Source organism: Melospiza georgiana, chromosome 22, assembly GCF_028018845.1.
Source record: "Melospiza georgiana isolate bMelGeo1 chromosome 22, bMelGeo1.pri, whole genome shotgun sequence".
In the NCBI taxonomy this organism is placed as follows: domain Eukaryota; kingdom Metazoa; phylum Chordata; class Aves; order Passeriformes; family Passerellidae; genus Melospiza; species Melospiza georgiana.
In genome coordinates this window covers 7,319,642-7,337,391 of record NC_080451.1, presented here as the reverse complement: position 1 = coordinate 7,337,391, position 17,750 = coordinate 7,319,642, and the positions used below count along the sequence as shown (strand labels likewise).

Sequence of the window (17,750 nt, the reverse complement as noted above, 5' to 3'; positions counted from 1 at the left end):
CTGCAGAGCCCAAGTGAAAATGTTGGCTTTTCCTTCCCTCATTGATCAACATTTTGAAAGTTGAGGGTGCTGGGGAGAGGTGGAGCTGAGGGAGATACAGCCCTTACCTGTGGAAACCCAGAGCACTGGGAATATTTCTGTCTGCTCTGGGCTGCCCTGACCCCCAGGGCAGCACTGACTCTGACCCTCATTCATGGAGAAAGTTTCCCAGATTTCAAGATAGACTGGAACCCACAAAAGTGTGAAATAGATTATAGAGAGTAGTGTAGGTGTATCACTTGGTAAGACATTTAGATTTGGGGATTTTTAGTGTGTTGTGGATGGCAGCAGGATGGAGGGCACAGGGATTTGTCCTGGGTTTCTTCTTCATGCTTCTTCCTTCTCCATGGGTTTGGGGGCATTTTGTAATTGGGCAGAAAAGTCTGCATTGCAGCTCTTTGGGATCAGTTATTGGGTTAAAAGGGGAAATAATCCAGGTGTCAGTTCTTAATTGGACAGTTTAGATTTAAAAGCCCTTGTACCAAGAGATTGTTGGCCATTTTGTGCCTTCTAATGAAAAGCTGCAGAACTCACAGCAGTGAGACTGTTTTAGTGATAAGAAATAATAAACACCTGAGTGTGAACATGAACTGCTGTCTCAGTGCCTTCAATCCCCAGAGAAACCCACACTTACCCTGCAGAGCCTCCTTGGCACGTGCCAGCTCCTGCTCCTTCTGTGCCAGCTGCACCTTCAGCTCGGTGGCCGAGAGCACCTCTGGGGATTTGCTGCCGTGGGTCTCCTCCAGGTCCTTGCTCAGCATTTCCTTCATTTGCCGGAGCAGGTGCACCTCCTCCTGCAGCTGGGCCACCTCCTCCCGCAGCAGCGCTGGAGGAAGAAGGGACACAATGGCAGGAAGTGAGAGCCAGGTCCGGCACAGCCCCAGCTCCTGCTGCAAAGCCAGGCCCTGGGGAAATGCTGCTGGGATTTGCTGAGCCCCCGCTGAAGGGAGGAAGTGATGAATCTGACTCCATGTTCTTAGAAGGGTAATTTATTATTTTATGATCTATATTATATTAAAGGATACTAAACTAAACTAAACTATACTTGGGTGCTGGTTGACAGCCAGTTGAGCCAGCAATGTGCCTTGGTGGCCAAGAATGGCTCCTGGCCTGTGTCAGGAATGGTGTGGCCAGCAGGAGCAGGGAGCTCATTCTGCCCCTGTACTGGGCACTGGTGAGGGCACACCTTGAGTGTCCAGCTCTGGCCCCTCAGTTTGGGAAGGATGTTGAGATGCTTGAGCATGACCAGAGGAGGCAACGAGGCTGGTGAGGGGCTGGGAACACAAACCCTGTGTTTGAAGGAGCTGGGGGTGTTTAGCCTGGAGAAGAGGAGGCTCAGAGGAGACCTTATTGCTCTCTACACCTTCCTGAAGGGAGGTTGCAGACAGGTGGGGTTGGTCTCTGACAGAACCAGAGGACACAGACTCAAGCTACATCAGGGAAGGTATAGGTTGGATATTAGGAAAAAAAATTTTCACAGAAAGAATAATAAAGTACTGGAATGCTTTTCCCAGGGAGGTGGTAGAATCACCATCTCTGGATGTGTTTAAATAAAGACTGGACATGGCACTTGGTGCTACAGTCTGGTTGAGGTGTTAGAGCATGGGTTGGACTCGATGATCTTAGAGGTCTCTTCCAACCTCATTATTCTGTGATTCTGTAAAGAATTCAGAAAGGATACAGACAGAAGGCTAAAAGATAATAATGAAAAAATTCGTGACTCCCTCCAGAGCCTCGACACAGCTGGGTCATAATTGGCCAATAAGTAGAAATAATTCATATTAAACCAATGAACAATCAACTGGTGGTAAACAATGTCCAAACCACATTCCAAAGCAGCAAAACACAGGAGAAGCAAATGAGATAATATTGTTTTCCTTTTTCTCTGAGGCTTCTCAGCTTCCCAGGAGAATCCTGGGCAAGGGGATTTTTCCAGAAAATATGGCAGTGACAGGGCAGCCCCTCCCTGCTGGCAAACCTGCACCACATGGGACTGGAGAAGGAGGATGGGATGGATGTGATGGGAAGGCACTAGGAGAAGGCAGGGAGCCTCCACTGGGTGATGGCTTTAGCATTAAAAAAATAAAAATAGTTGTTACTATGTAATAGTAACAAAGAAGGACTTTCCTATCCAAAGCACCTGCTGACAGGGCTGGGGTCCAACAGAGTCTCCTGAGCTCCCACACATCTCAGCTCTGCCTCCAGCCGCCCACTTGCTCAGGGAACACTCAACACAACCACTGTGAGGCTGGGAAAGGGAAGATGACGCTTCCATCCACAGCCCCAAATCCTGAATTTTGCAGATTTACACCCAGTGATTGCTCACTCCTCCAAGCTGCTACACTGCAGGAGTATCCTGGCAGAACCCAGCTGGGATCTCCTCCATATGAAGCACTGGAGGAAAGCTCCAGCACCTCATTTCCTACAGCTGCACCCACTATTTAGTGCAATAAAGTGCTTTTCTGCTATTTCCACATTGCACCCATCACCCTCATCCTGCAAAACACTTTCAGGCTGTGCAGGTGCCACTGCAATCCTTCCTCTGAGTCTGACTTTGCTTTCCCTCCCCTTTAAAAACAGGTGTAGAAAAGCTTTTTCACATCCCAGATTGGCTTATTGATTTCATAGAATCCCAGAATGGTTTGGATTGGAAGGCACCTTAAAGACCCTCCAGTCCCACCCCCTGCCATAGGCAGGGACACTTTCCAGTAGATTGAGTTGCTCTAAGTCCAACCTGGACTTGAACACTTCCAGGTGTGAGACATCCACATCTGTATTGGAAATTATTCCAATACACATCCTCTTAAGTTGGCATCATGGACATGGGGAGAAAAAAATGCCCCCATCAGCACCCACATCACAATTACCAGAAAAACAAAACAAAAATCAAACCCAAACACTTCCTCTCCAAACCACCACGGCTGTGTCCTTTCCCCAGTGCCCCCGAGTAGCAGTGAGCCTGGGGGACACCAAGGGGACACAGAACACAGGGATTTTTCTCCTTGTTCTTCCTCAGGGCCGTTTCCTGTCTGGCTTGGGAGGTGATGCTGGTGGCAGGACAGGGAGAGCAGCAGGACAGGGCAGGGAGAGCAGCAGGACAGGGAGAGCAGCAGGACAGGACAGGGCAGGGAGAGCAGCAGGATGGGGAGAGCAGCAGGACAGGGCAGGGAGAGCAGCAGGACAGGACAGGGCAGGGAGAGGCAGCTCCCCCCGGCAGCTGCGCCAGGAAGGCAGAAAATCTGCTGCACATACTTGAAATGCTTCCCCAATGAAAACTGGCAAGGCCCCATTCTGTAAATTATTTAGCAATAAAGTCACTAATGAGGAACAGTCGAGCTCCGGGCTGGGGGGGGGGTTTGGTGCAGCCCAAAGTGATTTCTTGAAATCCGTGCAAAAAGCAAGAACTGGAGGAGGCCAAGGCCAACAGGATCCTCCCCAGGGATGGGAGGAACACAGTGTGATCCCTCCAGCCTCTGGGAACCCTGAGAGGATGTGAGGGCTCACACATGGTGCAGTTTTTGTGTGCAAAGCCCAGCAAACACCTTCCCCAGCCACAGAAAGCCCCCTGCAGCCCCACAAAGTACCCCTGGCTGCAACAAATTGGCTTTTTTTTCCTCCCTGATAACTTATTTTCACCTTTCCTTGCATGCCACTTCATCAAGGGCTATTCCTGGGAAAAAAAATGAACCAGCAGATGAGGATGGAGGCAGGGCAGCTTGCACAGGGTTGAGTGATCCCAATGGATTCCTGCAAATTGCAGCATTTTGGTGGGAACCAAGAAAATCCCTGCACAGCAGGAAGTGATCTGGGACAGGGAGAGGGGAAACAAGACCAAGGACAGACAGAATTCCAGAGGGGTGCTTGGGCATGGCCCAAGGTGCTGCAATCACTGCCCAGTGCAGCTCTCCAAAAATGCACTGACCCACTCTGCTCACAGTTAGAAACTCTGAAAAAAGGGAAAAGCATCTCTCCTCCTAAACAGGCAACAAGGGAATTTCATCCTCACTTAGTACTCGGCTCCTGATCCAGGCAGAAACCGCTGAAGGATTCAAATCTGAGATCTGTGAGAAGCTACAGATGTAATCTGGAGAGAAACACGCAGCACCACGCTCCTCATGCTGGCTGCAAGCCAAAGCCTATGGAGAACCTGAATTATTGATCAGCCATACATCCCAAATTCTTGCTGGTTTAGACATATAATTTGAGATAGACACACACACATAGATATATATATATATATATATGTAGAAAAAAGGATTATGCTTTGCAATATATAGTTATATTTGCTACATATACATTATTATATATATGACAAAGCCAAATCTAGTTTAAATAAATAATTTTTTTTCTCTGATAACTTATTTTCACCTTTTCTTACGTGCCACTTCATCAAGGGCTATTCCTGGGGAAAAAAAATGAACCAGTAGATGAGGATGGAGGCATCCAAATACATCCCAAATTCTTGCTTTTAGACATATAATTTGAGATAGACACATATATATATGTAGAAAAAAAGGATAATGCTTTGCAATATATAGCTAGTTTTGCTACATATACATTATTATATATACAGCAAAGCCAAATCCAGTTTAAATAAATAAATTTTTTTTTTCTCTGATAACTTATTTTCACCTTTTCTTACATGCCACTTCATTAAGGGCTATTCCTGGGGAAAAAAATGAACCAGTAGATGAGGATGGAGGCATCCAAATACATCCCAAATTCTTGCTTTTTAGACATATAATTTGAGATAGACACATATATATATATGTAGAAAAAAGGATTATGCTTTGCAATATATAGTTAGTTTTGCTACATATACATTATTATATATATGGCAAAGCCAAATCCAGTTTAAATATATATATATATATATATATATATATCTTTTTTTTTTCCCCCTGAAAACTTCTTTTCACCCTTCCTTACATGCCACTTCATCAAGGGAAAAAAAATGAACCAGTAAATACATTCAAAATTCTTGCCTTTTAGATATATAATTTGAGATAGACATATATATATATATATATGGATTATGCTTTGCAATATATAGCTAGATTTGCTACATATACATTATTATATATATGGCAAAGCCAAATGCAGTTTAAATATATATATATATCGGTTTTTTCCCCCTGAAAACTTCTTTTCACCCTTCCTTACATGCCACTTCATCAAGGGCAAAAAATGAACCAGTAAATACATTCAAAATTCTTGCCTTTTAGATATATAATTTGAGATAGACATATATATATATATATATATATATATATATATATATATAAAAGGATTATGCTTTGCAATATATAGCTAGATTTGCTACATATACATTATTATATATTTGGCAAAGCTAAATCCAGTTTAAATATATATATATATATATATATATATATATATATATATATATATATATGTAAAATTGGGAAGCACAATCCATGCAGCCAGGGGTTGATAGGAAAATCCCTCTTTCCAACTCCCTCTCAGGGCTCCTGAAAATGTCATGGAGTCACAAACTGGTTTGGATTGGAAGGGAGCTTAAAGCTCATCTTGTTTCATGGGCAGGGACACCTTCCACTATCCCAGGATGCTCCAAGCCCTGTCCAGCCTGGCCTTGGACACTTCCAGGGATGGGGCAGCCACAGCTTCTCTGGGCACACACCTGTAATGACACCTTTGTACAGGATTTCCATCTCTCCAACGCTTCCTCTGGTATTCTGCCCACCAAAATCTCACCAATTCTCCCCCTCAAAGCACTGCTCTCCATCACTCTTCTCCAAGCTTCCATCCCAACCCTCCAGCACCTCCTGCTCACAAGGGTCCTATGGAGAAATCCCCTGTTATTGGCATGATTTGCATTAAAAGACTCAGCTTGAAAGGGAAATTTCAGCTTAATTTTAAAACAGGGGGGAGAAAACCCTCACTGCTGTGCCAGGTTTAAGTACCCAAATAAATGACCCAAAACGTGCAGGCAGCTCTCGGAGATTGTTACAGAGAAGTTCCAGTAGCTGGGAATGTGGGGTCAATTATTCAGGCACCTCATTTCAGCCTCTGCTTCTGCCACATCCAGAGGGCTGAGGGAGGGTTTCCATGGGATTCCTGTCAGCTGGATGGAGCTGTGCCCCTACTGAGGCTGCAGAGGAGTCTGCAGTGAGCATCAGCCCTCTCTAGCAGGGACCAGGCTCAGTGCCCCTCGCCAGGGACTCCTCACACCCCCCAGCATGATGCAAAAGCAATCAGGAGGAAATAATATTTTTAAAGGCTTTTTTTTTTGCAGTTCAGCCTCACAACGGTCACTATGTCAGAGTGCAAAGTTAAATTTGTCATTAGGAATCACCTCCTAAATGCAACAACCTCAATGTGAAAAGCTTCCACAGCACTTTCCCCACAATATTTTTGTCCCTTTTAAATTTTCCCTCCTCTTTTTAATCTTTTTTTTGGAGGGGAGGGGAATTGGGTGCTTTCTGTAATTCCTGACTACCCAGAGGAGGAGATATTGCCTTGCATGAACAAACCCCATCACTCATTCCAACCCCTTCTACACCTGCTGCAAGTGGGCAGAGATGAAATGAATGCAATTTAAACATTTCCCAGACCAACTGATGAAAACTACCATTCCCACTGAAATAATTGGCTGTTAATTATATTTTAGTTGATCGCATTAAACTTCCACGACACTGCTGGATTCAGCATCCTTTATGCTTCAACCACTGATGGGTGTTAATAGACAACATCAATGAGATTTTTTTCTTTTTTAAATTGTGGTGAACATCTCCAGACAGCATTTGGGGCTGAAGTTTCCACTCCTGCTCCTGCAAATCCCATCTTGGACTCCTCTGGGCAGCAGACCAACCCTCCATGCAGCAGCAAAGCCTTTTACTGGCCTTGGAACAGGCACCACTTTAAAGAACATCCATTTAAAAGCCTTTTTTTTCCATGTAACTCAGCTGACATGATTGCTGTACACGCATTTCTGCCTTTGGAGGGGACATATTAAAAATGGATGCAGAACAAACGGCGAGTGAGTGAATCAGTATCTCAGGTGAAACCTGCATTTTGTGCTGCTTTGGTGAGTTTGACAGTGAGATGGTTTTTGCTTTGCTGGGCACAAGTCAAGGGTGTGTTTTTATCCAGAACATCAGCAGGATAAATATACATGTACACAGACCTCTGTCCTAGGATGAGAAATGCAAGGGTCATAGAGAACCATACTAGAAAAAAATAAAGATTGAAGACTCAGGGATGAGCTGAGTTTGTATTTTAAAGAGCATCTCAACCCCTCTGATTTTTAAGTAGCTTCTCAGCTTGGGACCTCCTTCTTGCAAAGGTGCAGAAAGCTGGAGAGGGATTTCTGACAAGGGTCTGGAAGTGACAGGACAAGGGGGAATGGCTTCCCACTGACAGAGGGCATCTTAGATGGGATATTAGGAAGAAATTCTTCCCTGTGAGGGTGGGGAGGCCCTGGCTCAGGTTGCCCATAGAATCCGTGGCTGCCTCATGCCCAGAAGTGTGTGATGCCAGACTGGACAGGGCTTGGAACAACCTGGGATAGTGGAAGGTGTCCCTGCCATGGCAGGGGGTGGGATGAGATGGGCTTTAAGGTCCCTCCAACCCAAACCATTTATAAGAGAACCCAGCTACTGCCACTGCCCAGGCCTTGCTGGGGCAAAGCCAATACACCCAACCTCTTCCTTTGGCACCTGGGCACCACGATGGACTCACAGTGGCTCAAACCAAGCCCCCTTTCCACCCCACAGCATCATCTCCTCAAGGGGATAAGCACAAGGGCCTGATTTTGTAAATCACCACTTCAGCCCAGCCCTGCTGTGCACCCCAAGCACATCCCTCAGTAGCACCATGGCACTCCATGCCCTCAGAGGAGCTGTCACACCCAGTGCTCCCTCCCAGGTGGGTATCAGGGCACTCAGCAGAGCCTCTCAGATTAATAAAATGAATTCTGCCTTTGCACACCTATGTCTTACTTTTAAATAAGCTTTTATTTCCACCCTGCGCTGCTGCTGCTGCAATGCTATGGGTGAGCAGTCACACCTGGCCACAGACAATCCATAAGAATTTCAGGTTAAAGCTTTCACCCCGTGACAGCAAATCCTTGCAAACACCACTTTGACCATTTCCTGAGTTAGACACCAGCCTGTGCCCACATGGTCCCAGCTCTGGGACAGGACCCCAGCCACACACACTGACCCATGCCCCATCACCCAGCTGGGGCAGGAGGTGCTTGCCAAGTTACCCCCATGTCCTGGCATTCCTCACCCCAAAAATAAAGATTATTTCCACCACGCAGTGTCCCAGTCTCTGCCCTGCCCTGCCCACACGCTGCTGGGTGTCTCACAGGGAATATAAGTAAATAAAACCCCGTTTAAACCCCTGTGCAGGCCGGCGGGAGGGTGCGCAGAGCCCTGTGGGGGCCAGGCCGGGGGTGTGGAGGCTGCCGGCAGCACCCACGGCAGAAAGCCACGGGCTGTGGGCTGCGACCCCCGGGGCTGGCTCCGAGCCCTCCAACCCCTCCGGGAGCCAGGCAGGACTGCGGGGGAACCGGGGGCCGCATTCCCGGCCCTCCGGGGAGCCCCTGGCCGGCCCTCTGTGGGGACAGCACGGCCACCACCGCCACCGCCACCTCCGCCACCCTCCCCGCGGCCCCGGCGCTGTTTCGTTTCCAGGAGGAAGCGAGCTGCAAGCACAAAGCCAGCGAGGGGAAGCTCCGAGCGCTCCCGGGGAGCCCCCGCGGACCCCCTTACCTGCGTGAGGGCAGCACAGCGCCCTGCCCGCAGCACCGCCCGCGGCCGCCCCTCGCCGTGCCCGGCCCGCCGGACAATGGGCCGGGCGCGGAGCGGAGCCCGGCTGGCAGCGGCGCGGCCCCGCCGCGCTCTCCTCCTCCTCACGCTCCGACTTCATGGCGGGGCACGGCGGGCCCGGGGCCGCGGCGGGGTCCCCGGTGGGCGGCTCCTCGCCGGTGCCGCGCGGAAGTGCGGCCAGCGCTACCTGCGCCGGGAATTTGACCCCTCGCCGCTCGCTTGATGTCACACGGCTCGGAGGAGTGGCTCTGCCCCGCACTGCCCCGGCCGCGGCGGGACGGGGGCCCCACAAGACTCCCGGAGCCCCGGGGCCGAGCAGGAACCCGCGGGCGGCCGGCGGCGGAAATGATTCCCGGCTGGAATCATCCATCGCTCCCGCCGCTGCCACCCACCGAGCGGCCACAGCCGGGTCCCCGCGGCTCTGTCGCCAGCGGTGTTCGCGATACTCGGAGCCGGCAGCACCGGGGAAACTGAGGCGGGAGGGTGGCGAGGCAGCGGCCCCGGGGCTCGGGCCAGCTCGTCCCCACGAGGCAAACACGTGCAGCGTTTCCTCTCGCAATGCAGTTCTTAATTATTTTATGCGGGACGGCGTGAGCAGAGACAAAGCAAAACGCGTTACCTGCCTTTCTGTGATAAAAGCCACATAAAAATACAGCAGAACAACCGAACTCTCTGAAACCCAGCACGCTGGTATAGCTTTTCCATAGATTCATCAAGGCTGGAAAAGACTTCCAAGATCAAGTCCAACTCTTAACCAAATAGCACCATGGCCACTAAACCATATGGCAGTGTCTCATCTGCTTGGTTTCTGAATACTTTTAGGGATGACAACTCCACCACTTCCCCTCAGGAGCCGGGTCCAGTGCCTGACCACTACTTCAGTGAGGAAATTTTACCTAATACAAATATTTTTGTTCCCTATGGCGCACGGTGCACTGTTACCTGCCCTCACCCTGCTGCCTAGGCTGCCTGTTTCCAAGCCCCTCCACAGCAGACCTGCTTTATAAATTTTAAAGCGGCGAAGAACTGGGCAAAAGCCCTTTGGGTTTGTGAATTTTTGCTTGTCTTTACACTGATAACCTCACTAGATAAGCCCTGCATGGCCGGGGGATGCTCTGGGGGCAGCCCCAGCACACTGCAAACACACACCTCTTGCTCTGCCCAGAAAGGCACAGAGTGCTTGCACAAAGCTCCTAAAACACAAAAACCCCACCACATTCCACTTTTCAACAGCACCGAGCCTCTGCCAGCCACAGCTCCCCCACCCTACAGCAGCACTATCTCAGGCATGGGGAAACTGAGGCACACCCCATGTCCATAGGCTTTGACGTTTTGGGGAAGTGCGTGACAGTACAACTGCGGGAGGAGTGAGCTGTCCTGGCTGGGAAGGAATGCACCCATGGCCAGCCTGTACACAAAAATCAATAAACCAGGTTGTCACCCACCCCGTGACACCCTCGTGTCCTCCCAATAAACCACGTTGTCACCCTCCTGCCCTCTCAGTACACGCTGCTGGGCATTGCCCCTTCCCTGCCCTGCTGCTTCCTTGCCAGCAGCTCGGGAAAAGCAAGGAGAGGGAGATAAGGAGAAGGAGAAGGAGAAGGAGAAGGAGAAGGGGAATGGAGTCGGTTTTGTTGAGCAACAAGCACTGGTTCTCATTACAGCAAACAGGCTGGCACTGCCACATGGCCGGGCACATCTCTGCGGTGTCCCTGCCCCTGCCATCACCTACCTCAGCTCCGGGAAGGCCAGGGAAGCTCTGCGTCACCTCCCTCCCATGGCAGCCTGTTTGCACAGCTCCCCTGGCCGGGATCAAGTCGGAGCCCGCCCGTGCCCGCTCCGCTGGCGGTGCTGCGGGAGCGCTGCCACGGCCGGAGCCGCCCCACGCGAGCCGGGATCCCCGCGGCACCTGCGGCTTTAACCCTGCTGGCTTCCTAATCCCCGAGCCAAGGCAGCCGTGCGAGCTCGGCAAGGTGCTGAGTTCAGCGCCCCGAAGCAGAGGGAGGAGGTTCTGCACGTCACGGGCATTGCACAAGCCCGAAGCGCCCCAAGAGCCGCTCCCTGGCAGAGGAGCCCGGGGAGCAGCGGGAGCTGGGCTGGAGCTGCCTCTGCTGAGTAATGGTGGCCCGGCAGAGTTACTCACAGCCGCAGCACCCGGGCGGGATGAGACACTGCCGCTCTTTGACCCGGCTGTGGGCTCACAAGGATTCCCCTGCCCGTTCCCTTGTGGTTAATGATCCCTTTGGAAGAATGGAAAAATGGTGCTGCTGAAGCACCAGCTCATGGCTCGCTGGGTTTGTGTGGTGCCACCAGGCTCTGAGTGTGTCCCTGTGACAGGCAGCAGTCACCCTTTGACTGTGGGGTTGGTGTTGGTGTCCTCTCCTTGCTCTGGATCAGTCATTGCTGTATGGCCAGTGGTGGTCCTTGCCCAGGTGGAAACTGAGCCCAGGGAGGTGTTTGTGTCCCTGGAGTCACTCCCTGAGGATTCTGGCTGCTGCTGGGATTTGCATTAAGGGCCAGACACAAATCAGCCAGCCTCCTTCAGCCCTGCCTAGCCAAGAGCCTTCCTCAGGGGCAGGAGAGACCCTTCCCACCCAAGCCTGGCCCTGAAGGTCTCTGCAGGCTGATCCAAACTTGACAACCCCCACCAGTGGACAAACCTGTATCATGTGTCTCATCTCCAGCTTCCTGGGCTTGGAGGTCTCACCAGGGTTATGGTTCTGGAGCAAGCAAGCTACAGGTGGTCACCACCAAAAGTTGTCCTGGCTCTGCCAAAAATCCCCACCCCAAGCACCACCCCAAGGGCAGGGCCCACCAGAGACGGGCAACAGAGAGTCAGAGTTGGGGTCAGAAAGTTGTCCAGCCCTGGCACAGGCTGCCCAGAGCAGTGGTGGAGTCCCCAGTCCTGCAGGGATTTAACAGACACATGGATGTGGCACCTGGGGACACGGCTTAGTGGTGGCCTTGTTTGGACTGGATGATCTTAGAGGGGTTTTACAACCTTGATGATCTTATGATTGTGTGAAAAAGCAACTCAGCTCCAGCGCTGCTGCTCCAAAGGGAACAGCTCTCCCTCCCTGCAGCACAGAACAGGAGCTGGTGGCTGATCAAATGCAGCCCGAGCATCTGCCTGGTGCTGTGTGCCACTGCCCTGGAGGCACCAGCACCCGCAGCCACTGCTGAGCGAGCTCAGCCCTGCTGGAGAATCCCTGCAGAAGGCCAGAGATCCGTCCCTGCACCTTCAGAGCCACATCTGACCTGGAGGACAGAGCTGTCCACAAAAACCACCCGAACAGAAAAATCTGGAGACCTCATACAACGCCCCCTGCTTCCAGGAAAACTTCCTAAAACTTCCCTCCCACAGCCATGGAAACTCCCCTCTCCATCCCCCTCTTCTGCAAAATAAAGATAACAGAGTGAGGACATGTTTCAAAACAGAGCTGATTTCTTTTTTCCCCCTGGTTTTTCTTTCAAGGCAAAACTTCTCTCAAAAATGACAGATTTTTGTCAAACACTTCACTCATGACAAATTGGCATTGTCATGGAGGAGAGCGCTCGGCTGGGAGTTTCAGAGGCACTTTGGGAACCTCCATCTGCTCCTCCTGAGCTAAAATCCAACGGTGCTGAGGTTGGAGAACGGAATGTGTGAGGCAAGGATTAATTAACATCGATCTGGCTCCAGAACCAGAGGCACTGAGAGTAATTTTCATTGAGGAACTTGGCACCATTTAGCACCTCCTCCTCCTCCTCCTCCAGTGCTGTTGGAGTATTTTAAGCTCCTGAAAATCACACGTGCATCACCAAGAGTTTTTGCAGTTATTAATGAAAGCCTCGATAGAGAGAAAAATCTGAATTTTTTTGTTAGCTCCCTATCCAGGCCATACACAGCATTTCCCCCTTCTTTAAAGCAGCACTGCAAAAGCTGTTTTAAAGAGGCAAAAAAGCAACAGGGAGAGGGCAAACATTATCATGTTGGTTCTAATCTCATTTGGTACAACTTCCTGAGCACATCACAGTTACTTCTATTGTGTTTTTTAATTTTATCACGAGGATTATATTTATCATCCCAGACATTTTATGCCTAACTTCTGGGCTCTTCACAATATTTTCATTCAAATGCTAAAATGCTGTAATGAGTCTAAGATAATGGCCCTCAAATATAAATGACACAGATCAGAATAGGGGGGGAAATTGGTTAAAAAGGAAAACAAATAGAAATTATCCATCCTAATTTGCATTCAGAGATGGTAACTGGGGGAAAAAAACTGATGTTTTATGGAGAGGGAGGTTTCACCTGAGCCCAGCAGGACCTGCTGTGCTTCTGCAACATCTGGATCCAGCTGCAGATGTCAGTGACCCCTCCCTGCCCTCCCCAGCTCCATCAGCACCAACGAGGGAGGGGTGGCACTGCCAGCTGCAGGTTTGTGGCCCTGCAGGGACAGGGTGGGCACGGATCAGCAAAACCTGAGTTCCCCGAGAGCCCTGAACCGCCGAACCCCACCAGAATCAATATTTTCCTTTTTCAAACAATGCTGGGGGGAAAAGCACATCTCATATAGATTCAGTGTTATTCTGGGTTTTACATTATTCATTGAGCCTCATCCCATGTCATGCTGCAGTGAATATATTACCATAGATGATGCTACAAAAATTACATGACTCCTGCAAATCCCCGATAAAGTGTCAGCCTGGGCTGCTAAAGGAGCTGCAATTGCTCATTAGCAACGTGTAATTAACACTGCCACATGCTGGGGCTGTGCCAGTACAGGGAAAGAGAAGGAAAAAAAAAATTATTATTATTGTTAATAATAATAATAATAATAATAATAATAATAATAATAATAATAATAATAATAATAATAATAATAATAATAATAATAATAATAATAATAATAATAATATAGTAGAAGAAAAATAATCATAAATCAGGCAACAACAAACCCCAGACCTGCGTGATGGGTCTCAAACTTCAGTAAACATTTTCTTGTTTACTACTACTACTACTACTACTACTACTAGTAATAACAACAATAATAGAAAAAAAAAATCATAAATCAGGCAACAACAAATCCCAGAGCTGGGTGGGGGGCCTCAAACTTTGGAAACATTTTCTTGTTGAAGGCTAATAATAAAAAAAAAAAAAAAAACAAAAATCAGGCAACAGGAAACTTCAGGGCTGTGTGGGGAGCCTCAAACTTCGGGAAACATTTTCTTGTTGAAGCATAAGAATATTAATAATATTGATATTAATATTATTAATATTAATAATAGCACTACTACTACTACTAATAATAATAATAATAGCAGCAAAATAATCATAAATCAGGCAACAAAAAACCCCAGAGCTGTGTGGTGGGTCTCAAACTTTGGGAAACATTTTCTTGTTGAAGCCTAATAATAATAATAATAATAATAATAATAATAATAATAATAATAATAATAATAATAATAATAGAAAAATAATGATAAATCAGGCAACAGCAAACCCCAGAGCTGCATGGCGTGTCTCCAAATTTGGGAAACATTTGTTGTTTCTAAAAATGGCTTTGCAGCCTCGATGCCACCTGAGATTCCAATGGGGCTGAAGGTGGGCAGCTCCACTCTGATATTGGACATTGTCTTTATACCCAGCTATTATTGCATTTTAAGTTTTTTTAAGCAGCCCTGGAGCTTCCACAGAGTTTGTAATGCTCTGTCTTCATCAACCACCCCACCTACATATATATATATAAATAAATAAATAAAGTAAAATAAAAAAATGTATGTATTTTAGGGAATTCAGTATAGAAAATATGTTTTTATGACACCCACACAACCTGCTGCATTCATCAACACAACCAAAACTCACCCAAACCCCATTTCTTTCCACCCAAAACCTGACTCTCACTTGGCACAAGGCTTGTGCACGTGCACAGACTCCAAGTGATGCCACAGCCCAATTTTTGGTTGCTTGCAGGAATTGCAAAGACAAAAAAAAAAAAAAAAAAAAAAAAGTGGGAATAAAGGGTAGGAAAGCCCAAGGGGCTGCATGGATCAATGACCCCTGAGCCTGGACATATCCCATTCCCCTCCTGTCACTGTGTGTATCAACAGAATATTTATAAATCAATTGAAAGCAATTAATCAGCTCGAGAAAGGTAAGGGATAATGAAGAAAAGAGATTAGCTGGTGATGCACAAACAGGGCTCCTCTGGGGAGGAACTGCTGTGGTTGGAAGCCTCCTCTGCAAAGCCTATTAGCTCCACTTAAAAAAGAAATTTAAAAGAGGCAACCTGAATAATTAAAAGGACGAGTTAATGGTTCATGCTAACAGCTTCTAAAAACCTGCAGCAGCCGTGTTTGTTAACCAGGGGGACCTGCAGATAAAGCACAGCTCCAGGGCTGCAGCTGCAGCCCCACAAACATCCCTGCAGCCCCTGGCAATGGGGAGCCAGGGAGCCTCACCTGGACCTGCTGGGCTCACCTGAGTGACCAACCCTGAGAGCTGAGCCATAAATAACAGAGAAATCACTCCAGGATGTGAGGAGAAGCCTCCTGTGATGTAAATCCCAATATTGCCCACCCAGTGTATCCCATGGTGACCTCCCAATGACCAACCTGCTCCTTGTTGGCTAAGCCAAGACTAAATCTATAGCTTTGTTGGTTGCCAGCTGAAAAATTAACATTTGGGCAGGGCAGTCACCATTTCTGCCATTTTTTGTAAGTTTTTCTACTGATTTTTCCACCCTAACCCTTCCACACCAAACCCTGAGGAGGGGCAGGACCAGCAGCTTTTCCTTGGCTGCCAATAATAATTTGTTTCACACCCAGAAGATGCCAACACCAAGGCTGGGCTTAATCCAGTCCACACCACCATGATGGTGCCAGTAAGAACTGGGTAATTTTGGCCAAAATAACTTTCTGAAGCTGCCACTTATTATTTTTGATGAGAATCCAAAAATGCAGCATCCCCCAGCTGTGACATCCTGGGGATGTCTTGTGAGGAGCTTTCCCAAATTTATGGGGAAATTTGCACCTCTTCCAGTGCTGGAGGATCCCACCTGAGAGCTGGCATCTTAATCAGGAATCCCCAGCAATTCAGAGGACTAAACACAGCATTTCAGTGCAATTCTTGCCTTTTTCAAGTAGTACTCAACAAAATTGCCAGCTCAGAGCTGGAGCTCGTGGGTTTTTTTTCCAGAGGAGGAGGGTAAATATCTCCCCACCTTCCTCACCAACCTGCAAGGCAGCAATTTAACCTTCAAGGCAGAGCTCACATTCATTTAGTAACAGCCCTTATCTACAGGTTAGGGCCAGAGTAATTCCACTGGGAACAATATATAACAGATAAAAATAACTGCAGTGCAGCACAGGCACGAGCAGCTTCCTCCCTGCCCATCCACTCGTGGCAGGTGAGGGGCTGAGAGCAGGAAAACTCCCCAGGTTCTGTGTTTAGGGGCTGATGTTGATTTAACAGATTAAAATCCACAGGCTGAGCCCACCCTGGGCTCCCCAGATACCCCAGAGCCTCCTGCTCCCACCCCACTGCCCTTCAACCAGAGCCCTGCTTCAAAAACCTGATTTTTCCCCTCTTATTGTCAATATTTTAAAATATAAATGAAATAAACTTGGTTTTTCTAAGCATCAAGACAGATAATATTTTACTTACCTATTATGCACCACTTAATGAACTTCTAATCTGTGCTTATTAAAGATTTTCCCTGCAAAGTTTGTTCTGCCCTGCCAGGAGGTTCAAGACACACCTGGAGGTTTTAAACCACTTTTTTTTTGCCACCAAAGTGTTGCTACTACACTAAAAATCACAGCACACCTGACTGTGATGAAACAAATAAAATAAATCCTATAAAATCCTATAAAATTACAGAGTGGTTTGGGTTGGAAGGTCCAGATGCCACAGAGCCTCCTGCTCCCACCCCACTGCCCTTCACCCAGAGCCCTGCTTCAAAAACCTGATTTTCCCCCTCTTATTGTTAATATTTTAAAAAATAAATGAAATAAACTTGAAGGTTTTTCTAAGCATCAAGACAGATAATATTTTACTTACCTATTATGCACACCACTTAATGAACTTCTAATCTGTGCTTATTAAAGATTTTCACTGCAAAGTTTGTTCTGCCCTGCCAGGAGGTTCAGGACACACCTTGGAGGTTTTAAACCACTTTTTTTCCAAAGTTACACCAAAAAAAAGTAACACCAAAGGGTTTCTACTTCACTAAATTTTACAGCACACCTGACTGTGATGAAATAAATATACCCATGCCTATAAAATGCTATAAAATCACAGAGTGGTTTGGGTTGGAAGGGACCTTGAAGCTCCTCCTGTTCCACCCCCTGCCATGGCAGGGACATCTTCCACTATCCCAGCTGCTCCAAGACCTCTCTGGGCAAAAATAAAACCAAAGTGGCCTCAAATCAGTTTGGAAATGAGGTATTTCAGTCTGAAAATGTGGAGAAAAATGCCAAGCAGTACCAAAAAGATCTTGTTTTTCTGAATACCCACAGTATTGGTGGCAATGGGGGGTGTAATGCTGCCCCATCTATTTTCCACACATTCCCAAAGGCAGGAAAAGCCATTTAAAGCTGAGGGGGCTGGAATTAAACACCACCCCAGGCAGCAAAGTTAATAAAAGTGACAGCCTTTTATTCACCTGGGCTTGTGCTGCAGTGCTGGAGGCAGCAGGGAGCTGCTCTGATGGAGTTATCAGGGCACTGCACCAGGCAAACCTGGGGCTGGGAGAATAAAATAAATTTTAAAAAAATTTATTAAAAAAAATTAAAATAAAATAAAATAAAATAAAATAAAATAAAATAAAATAAAATAAAATAAAATAAAATAAGCTGGGCCTGGGAGAATAAATGAAAAAAAATTTAAAATGTAAAAAAATAAAATAAAATAAA

At 47.6% G+C, this 17,750-nt stretch overlaps 1 protein-coding gene across 1 annotated transcript in view; it reads right to left on the bottom strand.

Annotated features, from left to right (window-relative positions):
* Positions 1-17,750, bottom strand: part of KAZN (kazrin, periplakin interacting protein) — a 228,187-nt gene that overhangs the window by 12,266 nt on the left and 198,171 nt on the right. Inside the window, exon 4 of the mRNA XM_058039356.1 lies at positions 674-865. Within this exon, the coding sequence (XP_057895339.1) occupies positions 674-865 (192 nt within the window). The remainder of the gene's footprint in view (positions 1-673; positions 866-17,750) is intronic.